The 16,628-nt window shown below is 41.7% G+C and overlaps 1 protein-coding gene across 5 annotated transcripts in view; it reads right to left on the bottom strand.

Annotated features, from left to right (window-relative positions):
- Positions 1 to 3,691: 3,691 nt before the first annotated feature.
- Positions 3,692 to 16,628, bottom strand: part of zgc:162952 (PKc_LIMK_like_unk domain-containing protein) — a 42,370-nt gene continuing 29,433 nt past the window's right edge. For 4 of the 5 annotated variants that reach the window (XM_061817747.1, XM_061817751.1, XM_061817748.1 and 1 more), the window contains 8 exons: positions 15,242 to 15,432; positions 14,482 to 14,603; positions 12,849 to 12,897; positions 11,123 to 11,272; positions 7,528 to 7,701; positions 6,080 to 6,163; positions 5,404 to 5,490; positions 3,692 to 4,733 (listed from right to left, as the gene is read on the bottom strand). In XM_061817747.1, coding sequence (XP_061673731.1) covers positions 4,629 to 4,733; positions 5,404 to 5,490; positions 6,080 to 6,163; positions 7,528 to 7,701; positions 11,123 to 11,272; positions 12,849 to 12,897; positions 14,482 to 14,603; positions 15,242 to 15,432 — 962 coding nt within the window. In that variant the 3' untranslated portion in view covers positions 3,692 to 4,628. The remainder of the gene's footprint in view (positions 4,734 to 5,403; positions 5,491 to 6,079; positions 6,164 to 7,527; positions 7,702 to 11,122; positions 11,273 to 12,848; positions 12,898 to 14,481; positions 14,604 to 15,241; positions 15,433 to 16,628) is intronic. The other variant, XM_061817750.1, reaches the window with a different exon arrangement.

Here is a 16,628-nt window from a genome sequence, read left to right as displayed (position 1 = left end):
ACAAAATTATTAATCACAGTTGTTGTTGTTTGTGTTCCTTTTTCTTTACATGTTTCCCAGAAATATAAAAACATTTGTCTCAATGTTATTCCTGCACAACTTGTCCTCCAGACTTTGGAGTCTCTTGCTGACAGACAACAAAACTCTGGGAAAAAAAATTCCTCTCTACCCTGCAGTTGTTATGGTGCAGAAGGGTCATCAAATAATACATGAACTGTGCCTTTCATACTTTTCATAAAAACTCATTTCCAGACTCTCATTGACATAGTCTAATTAACAGATGCAGAAAAGCATGCACAGAGTACCACTCAGCACAAAGCGGTGGACTAAATTTGCACGCTATCCAATTTGGTTTTGGATGAATTGTGGCCCTGTTTCGTATGCAATGCAGCTTTGATGAACGTGTTTCTTCTCAATTGTGTAGTTGTTAAGATCATTTTTCATTATTGTTCAAGGGAACAGTTGTATAACTTTTTGTTTTGCTATAAGTAATACAGTTCCTCTGGAAATTGTTTGCAGCATTTTACTTTTGTTACATCCTTAATCCAAAACTGAATAAATACAGTAATACCATATTTAATATTTTAATTTTTTTTAAACTTTAGACCAGGGGTGCTCAGTCAAACATGAGGCAGTTTTGGTAGAAGGATCTAAACAGAAGAAGCCCAGAAACGTATTGCTGCCACACCAAAAAAAATAAGAAGCGTTACAATCATGTTATAACATGATATGCGCCACGTCAGGGGTACTCAATGCGTCGAACATGAGGGAGTCTTGGTCGGTAGTGGAACGGCGTACCCCAAGGGGGGGGGGGACGTCAGCCAATTTTCCCTCTAATCTCCGCACGTGCGCAATTGTGCACCGCTGATGCAGTCTCTTCACAGATAATCGGCGTTGCGTGCAAAAAAAAAAAACAATGCAAACTGAAAGTATAAGATACAGCTATTCCGTTTGGCATTTTGCACTGTGATTCAGTGAGTGAGGGATGGTTGGTTGTTACATCCAATGGCACAATTCACATACGTACTGTAATAAAAGAAGAAGCCACTGGTTTCTTTTAGGCAGCACACAGAACTTTCTCTGACTGCTGCTCCACTACACTCTATTCTTAGTTTACCTTACACCCCCCACCCTCCCCCGCGCTCTTAAAGATGTGCCCATCAATGTGTTTTATAATCACAGCGTGGCACTTGATCTGCGTAGGCACTTTCTCCCACATAGAACTCATGGAGGGGTCTGAAATTTTCATCGTAGGTGCATGCCCACTGTGAGAGAGATTATCTAAAAATCCAGTATCACAATGTATGATTTTTTTTTTTTTTTTATGATTTATTTGTGTGATACAGCTGCAAATAAGTATTTGAACATCTGTCTATCAGCTAGAATTCTGACCCTCAAAGACCTGTTAGTCCACCTTTAAAAGTCCACCTCCACTCCATGTATTATCCTGAATCAGGTACACCTGTGTGCGGTTGTTCGCTGCAAAACGACACCTGTCCACCCCATACAATCAGTAAGACTCAAACTTGTAACATTGCCAAAACCAAAGAGCTGTCCAAGGACACCAGAGACAAAAGTGTACAACTCCACATGGCTGGAAAGGGCTACAAAGAAATTGCCAAGCAGCTTGGTGAAAAAAGATCCACTGTTGGAGCAATCATTAGAAAATTGAAGAAGCCAAACAAGACAATCTCAATCGGAGTGGACCCCCGTGCAATATATCACATCGTGGGGTCTCAATGATCCTTAGAAAGGTGAGAAATCAGTCCAGGACTACACGACAAGACTTGGTCAATGACCTGAAAAGAGCTGGGACCAGTGTTTCCAAGGTGAGTGTTGGTAATACACTAAAACATCATGGTTTGAAATCATGCATGGCACGGAAGTTTCCCCTGCTTAAACTAGCACATGTCAAGGCCCATCTTAAGTTTGCCAATGACCATTTGGATGATACAAAGGAGTCATGGGAGAAAATTTTGTGGTCAGATGAGACCAAAATTGAACTTTTTGGTCATAATTCCACTAACTGTGTTTGGAGGAAAGTGAATGATGAGTTCTATCCCAAGAACACCATCCCTACTGTGAAGCATGGGGGTGGTAGCATCATGCTTTGGGGGTGTTTTTCTCCACATGGGACAGGACGACTGCACTGTATTAAAGAGAGGATGACCACAGCCATGTATTGTGAAATTTTGGGGAACACTTCTTTCCCTCAGTCAGAGCATTGAAGATGGGTCGTGGCTGGGTCTTTCAACATGACAATGACCCAAAGCACACAGCCAGGAAAACCAAGGAGTGGTTTTGTAAGAAGCATATCAAGGTTCTGGCGTGGCCTAGCCTCCCTCCAGACCTAAACCCAATAGAAAATCTTTGGAGGGAGCTGAATCTCTGTCTGACCTAGAGATAGTGTGTTAAGATATGTGTGGAGGAGTGGGCCAAAATCCCTCCTGCACTGTGCAAATCTGGTGAACAACTACAGGAAATGTTTTACCTCTCTATTTGCAAACAAAGGCTACTGTACCAAATATTAACATTGGTTTTCTCAGGTGTTCAAATACTTATTTGCAGCTGTATCACACAAATAAATTGTTAAAAAGTCATACATTGTGATATCTGGATTTGTCTTTTTAGATTATCTCCCTCATAGTGGACATTCACCTACGATGAAAATCTCTGACCCCCTCCATGATTTCTAAGTGGGAGAACTTGCAATATAGCAGGGTGTTCAAATACTCATTTTCTTTACTGTACATTGTCAATTCTTAATGTGTATAAATTGGGGCATTTTAATGAATCAGCACACAACCTATTGCAGTTTTTAATGAATCAGCACACAACCTTTTGCAGTTTAATACATCACATCAGGAGATCCACTTAATTGTATTCACCTTTAGTGTCCCATCACAGTGAACAACTGGTTAGGATATCTGCCTCACCGTTCTCAGGACCTGTGTTCAAATCCAGTCTTACCCGTGTGGAATTTGCATTCTCCCTGTCTGTGTGGGTTTTCTTCCAGTACTACAGTTTCTTCCCACATCCTCAAAAGATGCCCGATAGACTAAATTTGTCATTGTCTACATTTTGGTTGGGTTTGTTTCATGTTTTCTGTGTTCCATGTTTTTCACGTCTTGTCTGCTCATTTTGTTTGCTGTGCATACCTGTTTGCGTTTAACCTCCTCCCTTGGGTCGACCAATCACCTCCCTCCAGCCACTCGTGTCTTGTCCAAGTGTTCCTCGTTGTCTCGTCTATCTATTATTTGGTTGTTGGACTGTCCAGTTTTCTGTTTTTCAAATTATTATTATTTTTTTAGATTCCTGGACTCCTGCCTTGCGTCACTGCTTCCCTGCACTTGGGTCCTCTGCATCTTTGCCTTCCCTTGCCTGCCTTTACTTACCCCAACCATGACAAAATAAGCTGTAGGTGTGAATGTAAGTGAGAATGGTTGTTTACATGTGCTCTGCAATTGTCTGGTGACCAGTTCAGGGTGTTCCCTGCCTCTGGCCCAGAATCAACTGGGATAGGTTCCAGTACACCTATAGCCCTAATGAGGATGAGTGTCACAGGAAATGGATAAATGGAAACAATTTGTAATCTAATTTGTATTAAATGGTAAAAAGACTTTATTTTTGTTTCTAAATTGATAATACAAAAAAATGAAAAGTCCATTAGTTCAGAACATGAAAAGTGTATTAGCAACCAAATAAAAATTAATTTGAATGTAGATTCATATGCACATCCTGGCAAGACATTTTTCAATCTTGAAGTCTTTCACTGTAAAAATAGTACCCAAAATACCATTATCTGTCATTTTAAATCCAAAGTAACTTTGTCATCCTGAGACCCATAAAACATCTTATCTCCAGCTTGTAATACACGCCAGCACATTATTAATTTCTTAATACTTTGTAGTTATGTTGACTTTCTGAAACATCTCTTTGTCTTCAATTGGAACAAAAAACATTTCTATTCAAAACTGTTGACACCTTTGTGAATCTTTCACTGCCTCATATTTATTGTGGAGATGATTTGACCTGGCCACCAGTGTTGTCTCATTATTACGAAAGTCAGACTATGAAGTCCAGAAAGTCAGCATGCCCACAAAGATTGGTTCTGCTCCCGATTTAAGAACCTTATTTTTTTTGTAGTTAAAAGCTGTTCTCTTGGGGAATTTTGAGTGCAGTCCTCTTACTTAGAAGGCAAACTACTCTACTGCCAATCCTGACCCAAATTAAAATCCAAGAAACAATAAGATATGCTGTTGTGAAAGAAAAAGAACCTACATCAACATATGTGACTGTATGATTTGTTACAAGCCTAACTTTCAGACAAGAACAAAGGAAATGGCATGTCACCATTTGGTATATTTTAACATGTAATAAAAGAAACGCACAAAAAAAGAAACTGAAAATTCTATGTACAGTCCACTTTGAGTCGTATCTATTTATATAAATGGAAATGTCAATAAAAAGTGTCCACAACAAGTCATCGTACTCCCCCCTGAGATCCTCTCAAATATATTTGCACTGCCTCACTTGAGCAGTCTTGTCGCAGGTGGGTGAAATGTGATTATCTCTCAATCAGGATGCTGTTCTTCTCCCAGTGCCTCAGTGACTCATCCCTCGGCAACTCAGGTTAAGGCCAGTTCTGATTTTGGTGGTGGTTCCAGACTATCTGCAAATTCTCCTAACTCATCTAACAGCTCTGTGAATGCTGGACGTCTGAAGGACTCAACCTAGGGGACAAAGAAGCAACATTGACCAAATGTGACATGTTTGACCAGAGACAATCTGTAAGAGTGGTCTGAATTTAACAATACATTTATCATAACACAGTGCATCATCTTGAGAGCAGCTTCTAATATTTTGGTTACCTTGTTGAGGTGCATTAGAGAAGCCACAACAATAATAATTTTTAAAAAGTCTGACATTTTCAGATGTACTGTATGCCATACCTGAACAGCAGTGTGGCTTCCAGTTCTGCTTCAAACTAATCATAATAATAGTAATCAAATGATGAGGATGCATTTTTCTCTAACCGCCCAGAGTGTGTGAAAGTTTGAAGGGGTTGGGCTCATGTCTGGGGCCCCTACAACATACACACACGTGGCACATAATGTAAGTGGTGAATTTTTTTAGGTTTTGAGGATGCATCACAGTGATTCCAAGAGGAAAGTCTTAAGGTCCAATAATAATGGTACATGTCTAAGAACTATCAATGTGCCCTTGAGCAAAACACCAAACCTCCAAGCTTTTCACCAGTAAAAGTGCATCTAAATCCTGTCGAAATGCAAGTCTGAAGGATGCAAGTGTATGTGGTAAGGATGTCACTCGTGTTGATTTTATTTTTGTGATGGAGGCCAAGGTCCTGTACTTATAGTTGCATGTATAAAAAAAAACACCTACCATACAGCAGCTGGCTGCCAGTTCTAAGAGACGTTGAGGACAGTCGGTCACGAGGTCCTTGAATGCATTCTCATCCAAGCCATAGTCCTAAAATTTGTTGATAATGACTATATCATAATTGCATTTTACTAGAGTTTGACATCCATCCATCCATCCATTTTCTTAGCCGCTTATCCTCACAAGGGTCGTGGGAGTGCTGGATCCTATCCCAGCTGTCAATGGGGAGTAGGCAGGTACACCCTGAACTGGTTGCCACCCAATTGCAGGGCACATAGAGACAGACAACAGTCACACTCACAATCACACCTAGGGGCAATCTAGGGTATCCAATTAATGCATATTTTTGGGTTGTGGGAGAAAACCGGAGTGCCCGAAGAAAACCCACACAGGCATGGGGAGAACATGCAAACGCCACACAGGCGTGGCTGGGATTGAACCCTGGACCTCAGAATTGTGAGGCCAACAGTTTATAGCTGCACCACTGTGCTGCCGCATAATAATATAATTTAAAAAAATATGGGCATATTTACATTTTATAGAAGCAATACGTGGATGTCAGTATACATTATAAAAACACCACTTGTAAAATCAACAAAAATCCTGAAATTATGTTGAACAATAGCCATCTTTTAGTGTGTTTTTCTGTCTTAATCTAACACTTATAAATGAGCTCTACCTGTGTTCTCGGCAGTATCTCAGGGTCAGCAGGGATCCTGGCCAGGATTTCACAAAGCACAATTCCAAAGGAGAAAACATCCACCTAAGAGGGTAACATGCAAAGCACATATTTGTTATATGGAGCACATCACTGTGACCTTGGGGGGAATCCTCGAATCTTCAAAACCATTACTTTTGGTGACACACACAAAAAAACAAGCTCTGCTTCTTGAACCAGTGACATTGCATTGTCAAAGAGAGCAAGCCATTAGGTCTTGGTCCTGTCCTCGATGGATTGGGTGGGGTTCTTAGCCTCCATGTTGCAGGCACAGGAGCAGTGTGAATTCACTTGCAGGTGTCCGTAGGCACATGCCCCTGAGATTCTTTCAATGGGTCTGGGGCCACTCACTTATTGCAACACATAACACGTGTATATGGTAATTACTAATGTAGCACCCCATTTATATTCTCGTTCTACAGACTTCTAAAATTCATTTAGTCGCACCGCATTTTAATTGCATAGCTGGGTTCACGATCCATGTCTTGCATCCTTCTTCTCCTGTCCTAGTCCTGTCTGATCTTGTCCTGTCCTTCCTTAACCGGGTGTAGTGCTACAGTCTCATGTGACATCTATTTTTCATGTTCTTTCGTTGTAGATATGTAATCATTTACGTTTCTCATTCCGTTTGCAGTTAGTGCTTAGTCTTTCTTACCCCTCCAGAAATTTGCTGATTAACTGATCCTCAAAAATTTTCATTTTAAATTCTAAGAAATCACAGAGGAAGCTAAAAACACAGCGGTACTCTAACATAACTCGAACAGCTGAATAAGACACACACAAACACAAATATATCCATCCATCCATCCATCCATCCATTTTCTTTTCCGCTTATCCTCACAGGGGTCGTGGAAGTGCTGGAGCCTATCTCAGCTGTCACAGGGCACATGGAGACAGACAACAGTCGCACTCACAATTACCCCTACGGGCAATTTAGAGTGTCCAATTATCATTGCATGTATTTGGGATGTGTGAAGAAACCGAAGTTGCTGGAGAAAACACAAGCAGGCATGAGGAGAACATGCAAACTCCACACATACGGGGCTGGGATTGAACCCAGGTCCTCAGAACTGTGAGGCCAACTCTTTACAGCTGAATCACCGTGCCGCCCACACAAATATAAAATAAATATAATTTGTTCTTGACAATATCATCTAAATAACACATACTGACAAATGGAATAGATTTCTGTAAATATGCAATTTACCAAATTTTGACATAAACCGACACCAGCAATTAGTGTGATAAGTCGTGTGTTGTATTGAGTGGCTTGGAAGTAGAGAAGTAGTTTTCCCACACCTTTAGATAAACACCTATAAGAATTGATCTAATGTTTACTTACAAAGCCAATACCTATTTTATACATGAATCTGTCTAGGTCTTGTGACCTAAAACAGAGTGTCTCATACCTTGCGGTCATACGGCTCCCCTCGGAGCATCTCTGGGGCCATCCAAAAAGCAGAGCCAACCAATGAGAGCTTCCTGCCGGGGTCTTTGACCGGCAGTTCCACCACCTCTCGAGCAAGACCAAAGTCTGTCACGAGGGCCTCTCGACCTCGTGATGTCACTCGGATCAGACAATTCTGCAGAGAAACACAGATATGCCATTGTACCAGCAGAGGGCAGAGTCAGACAGGTAAAGGATTTCTAAAAAAAAACAAACAAACAAAAAAAAACCTCACGCTATTCTGTATGACTTTGGAACGTAAATATATTCAGTCTTCCCTGGAATAGTCAACATTTTTTTGCCATCCATATTGGTTCTGATGTCACTGCATTGATCACGAGTCTCTAATGTCAGCACGTTTCCCATGCAATAAATAATTCAGACACAAAAAGAGAACAAAGACTGCCTGTGTGGTACAAAGCAGTCTCCGCTATATCAAATTCGGAACACCCTGACTGATATACTGTCATGCTTTGCATATGAAAATGCTTCCTACTCACAAATTTAGTCTACAGCTTAATTCACTGCCAATCCTCCCAGTCAATATTGATATTTGACTTATAAAGTCGTCAATGGCAATGAATGTGTTTCAATGTGTGAGGAGACACAGATTCTGGGCCCCCCACCATAATCCTCCCGATGGGCCATCCCACTGCACCCCATAGGCAAACTTTTAAATCATTCTAGTATAGTTATTGAGTTGTGTTGTTTAAGTTTGAGGTTGTGGTGGTCTACATAATTCACCTACGGGACCTCGAGTTAGGTGACAAGGTTCCGCATGGACGGAGGCTCAATTCAGCCTCCCCAGGATGATACCGCGCGATATTACCATCAACCCGGTGAACTGTGTTTTCGGGGTGCCCTCCATCCAGTTCCTCGGGCACCTCATCGACAAAAACGGCGCCGCCCCCCTTCCGTCAAAGGTGGAGGCCGTCTCCGCTTTTCCCCGACCTCGCCCGGCTCGGGGGCTCCGTGAGTTTCTGGAGATGGTGACTTTCTATCATCGGTTCATCCGCCGGGTGGCCCACACCTTGCGCCCGCTGTATGAGGCTCTTAAGGGCAAGACCCCCAATCAGGACATTGAATGGATGGCCGAGAGAGTGGAAGACTTCGGGGCCACGAATGCTGCGCTGAACCGGGCCACTATGCTGGCCCACCCGTCCCCCAGGGACCCCGTCGCTTGCACTACCGATGCGTCAGACTACGCCGTTGGGGCCGTATTCGAACAGTGGGTCGGCGGCGCCTGGCAAGCGCTTGCCTTTTTCAGCCGTCAGCTGGGCCCCAGGGAACGCAAATACAGCACATTCGATAGGGAGCTCCTTGGACTCTGGCTGGAGATCCCCCACTTCCGTTCCCTACTGGAAGGCCGTGAGTGCATGGCATATGTGGACCGCGAACCTCTCACTTTCGCCATGTCCAAGGTGGCCGAGCCATGGCCCGCCCGCCAGCAACGCCAACTGTTGTTCATCTCGGAGTACATTACGGACATCCGACACATCGCCGGCAAATCCATCGTGGTCGCGGACTGCCTCTCCAGGGCAGTCGTTGGCACTGTGCATCTGGGTCTTGACTACTCCCGTATGCGGACCAGGCCTCGGACCACGGGGTGCAGACCTGGGTCGAGTCGTGCGTGGCCTGTCGGTGTGCTAAGGTGCATCGCCACGCAAAAGCCCCCTTGGAGTCCTTCGGTGTCCCCGAGAGGAGGTTCGACCACGTCAACGTCGACTTGGTGGGTCATGCTCGGCTTCAGTTGCGCCCCCAAGGAAGGACTGATGTCCTCGTCCTTTGGGGTTGGCCCTCCCCCCGCGCCGGGGGCGGCCCCTTTTGCCCCGCCTCCCTGCACCTGCCGGGGTGTCCTCAACCCCGTCAGGGCCCTAGCCCCTTGACTCGATGGACTGTGCGGCCCCGCCCCCCCTCGGCCCATGAATACTTTTTCTGATTACGTTACCACTAGCAGATGGAGCTAATCCTACGACCAAGTACACAAACGCACACCAGCTATTTAAATGACGTTAAATTCAATTAAATGATGAAAGAAATTACATTTTAGCAGGAAAAAAAGCTAAGCGTATTAGTTCGTACAGCAAAAACTGATGTCTTGAGGGGGTAGCAAAAAAAAGTTTGGGAACCACTGGTATAGGTCCACCAAAATCACATTTTCGCATTGGTTTACACAACGCAATCCTTATTCTTTTCAGATTACGTTTTTGGGAAATCCCATTATCACCTCATTTTAATTGTTTTTCTTCAGTGGTTCTGACAAAGATCAAAAATTGATTCTGACATCTAAAATTACGTTCTGAGGATTTTGATATCAATGAAAACAATATGAATGTTCATTTTATAACGTGGATCTATAAAAAAGAAAAGCCATTTTCAATCTATGTACAGTAAATGTGATGCCTTTTTATATGTGTAGCTGTTGAATCTCGGCATCTGGAGATCATTATTCCAGAGGTGTTGTAGGCCCAGTAGCCATTTTAAATGGCTCATGGGAAAAATGTCAATTATAGATGTTTCTTCTAAATTTAACCTGACTTGTCTGCCAAGCAAAGCAAAAATATGGGAAACCGAGGTGGAAAACACGTTAAAGTATGATGATTGAGAGGTAGGAAAGCATAAGTAAGCACTTACTTAAGGATCTCAACCTCAATCTTGGAACATTAACTCGCACAATGAATGAGGCAGTGTTATGGTTTAGGAATGTTATTTTCCACTTTTGAAAAGCTTTGGTGTCACTCACTTAACAGCATTTGAGGTGGGCGCCTTAATCTCAAATTTATGATATTGATAGATCCATCCATCCAACATCTTCTCAGCTGCTTATCCTCAGAAGGTCCGCGGGAGTGCTGGAGCCTATCCCAACTGTCATCGGGCAGGAGTATCACTCATTTTATTTGTTAATTTTGAACCAAGATACAGTATATAAATGAAATTCTGTCATCTCAGGCCCCTGAATCAAATACGATTTGTTTCATGTGGTAAAATCACACTGGGTAGGAATTATTATTTTCACCAATACTCCTTGTGCTTCAACAGTTCAAATTCAAAATTTGGTTGATTAAAAAATGATTACATGACAAAATTGGGTCCTAGCAAATAATAAACAGACATGTGGACTCATCATGTACTCATTTTTTTAATTCACTGATTAATTCATGGATTATATAATGAAAGTTTAGAAATTTTCGAATGACGGAGAATATGATATTTAACTAGCAATAAATACATGAAGATAATTGTGATATGTTGAAGCACAACATGCATGACATTAGTTTAGTCACCACATAAAATGTTAGATCTTGAATGCCATTTACAGCATGTCCCACAATTTAGTGTGCCAAAGGCTTGACCAAATAATCGTTGTATTGCATTGTGGTCTGTTCAATGTGAATAAAGGCTTCCAAGGTATTTTTAAAGAATAGTGGTGTTGTTGCTCTTTCCAGTAATGTGATATGTGATAGATATGAGATGTTAAGATGTGACACACAACCAGCAACTTAATACCCTCTATAGGAATAATCACAGGTGGTACTAACTAAATCAAGTTGTCTTACTTTTGAGTTGAGGTCTCTGTGGTAAATATTCTTGTAGTGCAGGTAGATCATTCCTCTGCTAATATCGCAGGCAAGGTCCACCTTCTCTTTCCAGCCCAGGGCAACATCTTTCCTGGCCAGGAGCTCCTCCAGACAGCCACCATTCACGTACTAAGACAGGTCAGAAATGCAGTTCTGTCACCGTTTTCTTGAAGTATTATAGTATTTCCCCGCCCCTCCCCGATTTTATTTTTGTGCACATCTATCGCACACAAAGATTTCAAATCATCAAACCAATTTTAATATCACAGATAGACGACCCAAGGAAATACAAAATACAGTTTTCAAATGGCAATTTAATTTATTAAAGCACTAAAAAATCCAAACCTTCCTCCTGCTCTCTGAAACGTAATTGCCCCCTTCACTCTAATGACAGGCGGTGCCACCCTTGGCAGCAATAACAGAAATCAAGCGTTTGAGATAATTAGTGATGAGTCTTTCACAACTTTACAGAATTATTTCAACTATGTTATATTGGAAGGTTTTCTAGCATGAACATGAATCATTACATGCATAATTAATGCCGATATATATTTTTTTACTATTATGGAAAATGATACGGCGTCGTCTTGCAATTTAGAGCAGTTTGAAATAACAATAGAACAATAGCCTGGCGCAGTGACCAGTGTGCAAATGGGGCAGAGACTTCAAGAAATGTATGCTTTAAAGTTTTTTTAGACTGATTAGTAGTGTGATAATCTGGAACAATGTCAATTGTTCAAATGATGCAGATACTTCTCAAGTACATGAGTGGCCAGTATAGGTCAACAACAGATGTGCAAGCAGTACAGCGTAGTGAGACTACTAAAGTGAGTTCACAGTGTATAATTGGCATGACCTACTGAACATATGACGACAGCACACGCATGACCCTAGTGAGGATAAGCGGTCCAGAAAATAGTTGAGTTGAAACCTAATTCCATTTCAATCTCAACAGGATGGAATTCATTTCCCCATGTTGAAATTAAAATCGTAACTCTCTTGTCTATCTGGACATTCCTGCTCATGAACTCTGAACCTTGGTGCACACCAAAGAAGCAGATCAAAACCATTTTAGTACAAGTGGGAACACAACATGGAACAAAGATACAGACCTGTGTTACTGTATCAGCACGTGGCATGTGTGAGACTCTATGTATTCACAATATACTGATATATATATATATATATATATATAATATTTTATTGTGTATACTAGGTTGTCAACTATACGTACCCCCAAAATCAACCCCAACAATCAGGAAAACCCTTAGGAAAACACTTCTATGTAGTGATGTTATGAGATCTGCCCACTCTTTGAAGTGTGTGTCTGTTGGTAATTGAGGAGGTGTTTCACAAAGCACGTTTCAAAGCTTGGTTCATTTAAAGGAGGTGCCAGAAATGATGACGTCCGAACCCTCAGTAACCGGCTGCACCACTTCACCGATGCAGGAAGTGCTTCAGATTTCGCCATTATGTTTCAAAGCAACCACAACATACAGTATCCAGCAGGAACCTCCCACACCATCTCATGGTTCTTCTCCTGAGAAAAATAAAAGAAGCTTTTGGAGCCAAGGATCTCACCGCCAAGATCCCTGCCTTTGGTTTTACTACCGAGCTCACTGTTCTTGCCCAACAGGCCACTTGCCACCAACCCACCCATAACCCGCCTTTTGAGAAGTTAAATAAAAAAAAAAAAATTACTCACCTCTAAAATTGGATAGAGTTTGTCTTCTTTGACACATATTCCCAGATATCTAGAAAAAGACAACATGCATATTATTGATTTGCTCTGCTTATGAAGTGTCTCGTAGAAGAAGTTTGTGCAGGGGTGCAACCAGAGGTTTAAGGCAAACCACTTCAATGCTGCAAATTAGAATTTTAATTTCCTACACCCCCTTGACTCATGGTCATGAGAATTATTCCCTGTACGACCATGTTAGTAATTATGTATGAAAAAAAGAATGACTGTGTTCAACATAAGATAACCACTGCAATAGAAACCAACATTTTATTAGCAATTCCCCTAAAGAGGATGAAATAAAATTTCCAAACAAAAATGAATCTCTCCAAGTAGGCATTTTGTTTTTCTGAGACCAATGGAGCTGCAGCTGCAGTTATGTCAAATTTGGCCTGCAGGAAGGTCATCAAGATATCAAACTTACTGCATTGTGTTCAATGTAAAGAATTACACTTTCATAGAAGAAGTCATTTTCAACAACTTTTTTTTCATTCCTAAAAATGACCGGGATATTTCGTACTAATATTATTTAATATGTTATATTGTATTTATTCCTGTTCTCCACAGATAAACTGCAGTGTGACAAACTTTGACCCTGTGACCTTAAATCTGCTTGCTTCACACATTTTGTAACTGATAATGATGACAGAACAAATGTCTGATTTTGCTTACTGAAATAAATACAACTTCAAGCCTCAAACCCATCCAATACACCGGATGTACAGTATTTTTTAATGACACAATTAGTGCCAATTTGTTTAACTACAAATGGATGATATATATATATACACACACACATGGATTTTTTTTTTTAATTCACAGTCCTATTTTGTTTTAAAACAGTATTTCCATTGATTAATCACAATCCATTCCATGCATTATTTGAGACTAATGGACTGACTTGAATGGTTTACACAGACCTATCCAAAGGAAGCGCTCTTTTATTCCTTGCTGATGGAATGTTCTGAAAAAACGTTCAATAACCCACCAGGAAGCCTGCACTTGTTTGCCTTTTTCTTCTCCCTTGTGACACTGGGTGGCTCTAACATCCATCCATCCATCCATTATCTCAGCCGCTTATCCTCACAAGGTTCATGGGAGTGCTGGAGCCTAGCTCAACTATCTTCGCACTGGACACAGGGTACACCCTGAACTGGTTGCCAGCCAATCACAGGGCACATAGAAACAAACAACAATTTGCACTCACAATCACTCTTAGGGGGCAATTTAGAGGGTCCGATTAATGTTGCATGTTTTTGGGATGTGGGAGGAAACCAGAGTACCCGGAGAAAACCCATGCAGGCACGGGGAGAACATCCAAACTCCACAAAGACAGCCAGGATTTAAACCCTGGACCTCAGAAGTGTGAGGCCAACGCGGTAACCAGTTGCTTCACCGTGTTGCCTATTTGCAGCGATTTACAACTAAATGAATCAGATATTTTAATAATTCAGTTACAGTGGCAAATAATGGGAATTGCATCTGTCTGATAACACTATTACATGATTTAATGTGCACCTTTACCAAAAAACTGTATTACATTCAAGGTAGCGCTTCTGCCAAAGTCAAGTGGGAGATAGTGTTAGTTGATGACTGTTACCTGACAATATTGGGATGGGAGAGTTTCTGAAGAAGGCTGATTTCACGTATAATGCTGTCTTGGTCCACGTCTTTTTTGTATATCTTCACAACCATCACCTTGGCACTAGTAGTGTGTATTACCTGAAAAAAAATTATGGTGATACATCTTATTCGAACTTCTAATGTTGTAGCAAGTATGATTAATAAGGTCTAAGATCGCAGTGACATCCGACCATCCATTTTCCAAACAGCTTACCATCACTAGGGTCATGGGCGTGCTGGAGGCTATCCCAGCTGACTCTGGGGAAGAGCTGGGTTACACCCTGAACTAGTCAGCAGCCAATCGCAGGATACTAATGACAAGTAGACATTTACTCATCCATGCATCTTCAATGCCGCTTATCCTGGTTAGGCTTGCGGGGCACTAGACCCTGACCTGGTCGCCAGTCAGTCACAGGGCACATTGTAGGCTTTTATATGCAAAGCAAAATTCTTACATCACGGTCCCATCTTTCTAGATCATTCAAACAAGGATTTACACCCTTTTATATGAAAATCAGCTTTCTTGGTTGCCCTGCCACAGTACTACTTTCCCAATAAGTGTTACATAATGTCTCAGATGAGGGTGGGATTGGAGCTCCACAGTGTCCAAAGCTCGTGGGCCAATCATGGAATGGTAAAAATGTTCCAATTAATGGCTAGAACAAAGCATGCTTTGGTGACAGCTGAAATGTAGACTGGTATTTGGCAAAAAGTGGGAAGGACACTTGAATGCATACCTTATAGACCTTGGAGAAGAAGCCACTCCCAATGAGCTCAGCACAAAAGTTTTCCCAGAATTCCAGTTTGCGCACAGCGGTGCGAAGTTTCTGCCAACGGTCCACATGAAAGTACTGGTCTGAAGACTCAGCACACAGGGTTGGACTGGTGGGCTCTGATATATCCACATCACACATGCTGGAGATGCTGGCTGAAAGACACAAAACATGTTAAGCTTGGAAAAATATTACCATATACTGTAAAGGTTTGCTGTTAAGGGAATATGCACACAATTTAAAAGGAAAAGGATAGTACCATTCATGATTTTTTTATTTGAATTATTTCCCATTTTCCATCAATCCATCCATCCATTTTCTGAGCCACTTATCCTCACAAGGGTCACAGGAGTGCCTATCCCAGCTGTCACCAAACAAGAAACGGTGTACACCCTGAACTGGTTGCCAGCCAATCGCAGGGCGTATGGAGACAGACAACAGTCACACTCACAATCACACCTAGGGGCAATTTAGAGTGTCCAATTAATGTTCCATGTTTTGGGGATGTGGAAGGAAACCAGGCGGTCTGCAAAAAACCCACACAGGCACGGGGAGAACATGCAAACTCCACACAGGCAGGGACGGGATTTGAACCGCGGTCATCAGAACTGTGAGGCCAACGCTCTACAGCTCTTCTACCATGCTGCAAATTTCCTATTGCTTTGTGAAAAGATTTATAACAGAAGTTCTTTCCCTTTTGGCTTTACCCTTTTCAAGGTCATTACAGCCAATCATCCTCTTCCATCTCTCCCTGAGCTCAGCATCTTCTGCTCTGGATCCAGCCATATGCAGGCCTCCCCTAATCACATCAATACAAATTTGACTCCTAACCTAGTGTCTCTAATGTATTGAAAGCATCCTTCTATCGATCGATGCAGTGCCTCTCCTCTTCACATACAGTGTCCTTATCCTTATTTGCCCTTTCTCGATGTATCTTCAAACATTCCTGTCTGTGCTGTCTTCTAATGAGCTCATTCTTCATGTGGACCCACTTCAACAGCTTATCCTACCTTTCTCATTCAAATGTACATTTTCAATATATTTCATTTTTATTCATCAATTACTTTGCATGCATTAAATCTCCCTTATCGTAAATAGTGAATAATTTAATAATAATTAAAAGTTTATAGATGCTGGATGATTTCAGCAAAGCACGGTGTTTGTTTAAATGAAGCTTCCTCAAGTCACTTCAGCATAGTGTCTTGGGATCAATGTGTCAAAAGACAACAGCAAACCCACAGTTATATTGCTTTGGCCTGAGTAGAAAAACAAACAAACAGACAAACAAACAAACAAACAAAGTACTTCATGGGTTTTCACATTTCGCTGGGGGTTTTGATCCCCATTAACT

Source organism: Syngnathoides biaculeatus, chromosome 4, assembly GCF_019802595.1.
Source record: "Syngnathoides biaculeatus isolate LvHL_M chromosome 4, ASM1980259v1, whole genome shotgun sequence".
NCBI classification, from domain to species: domain Eukaryota; kingdom Metazoa; phylum Chordata; class Actinopteri; order Syngnathiformes; family Syngnathidae; genus Syngnathoides; species Syngnathoides biaculeatus.
This window is presented reverse-complemented; position numbering and strand designations above follow the sequence as displayed.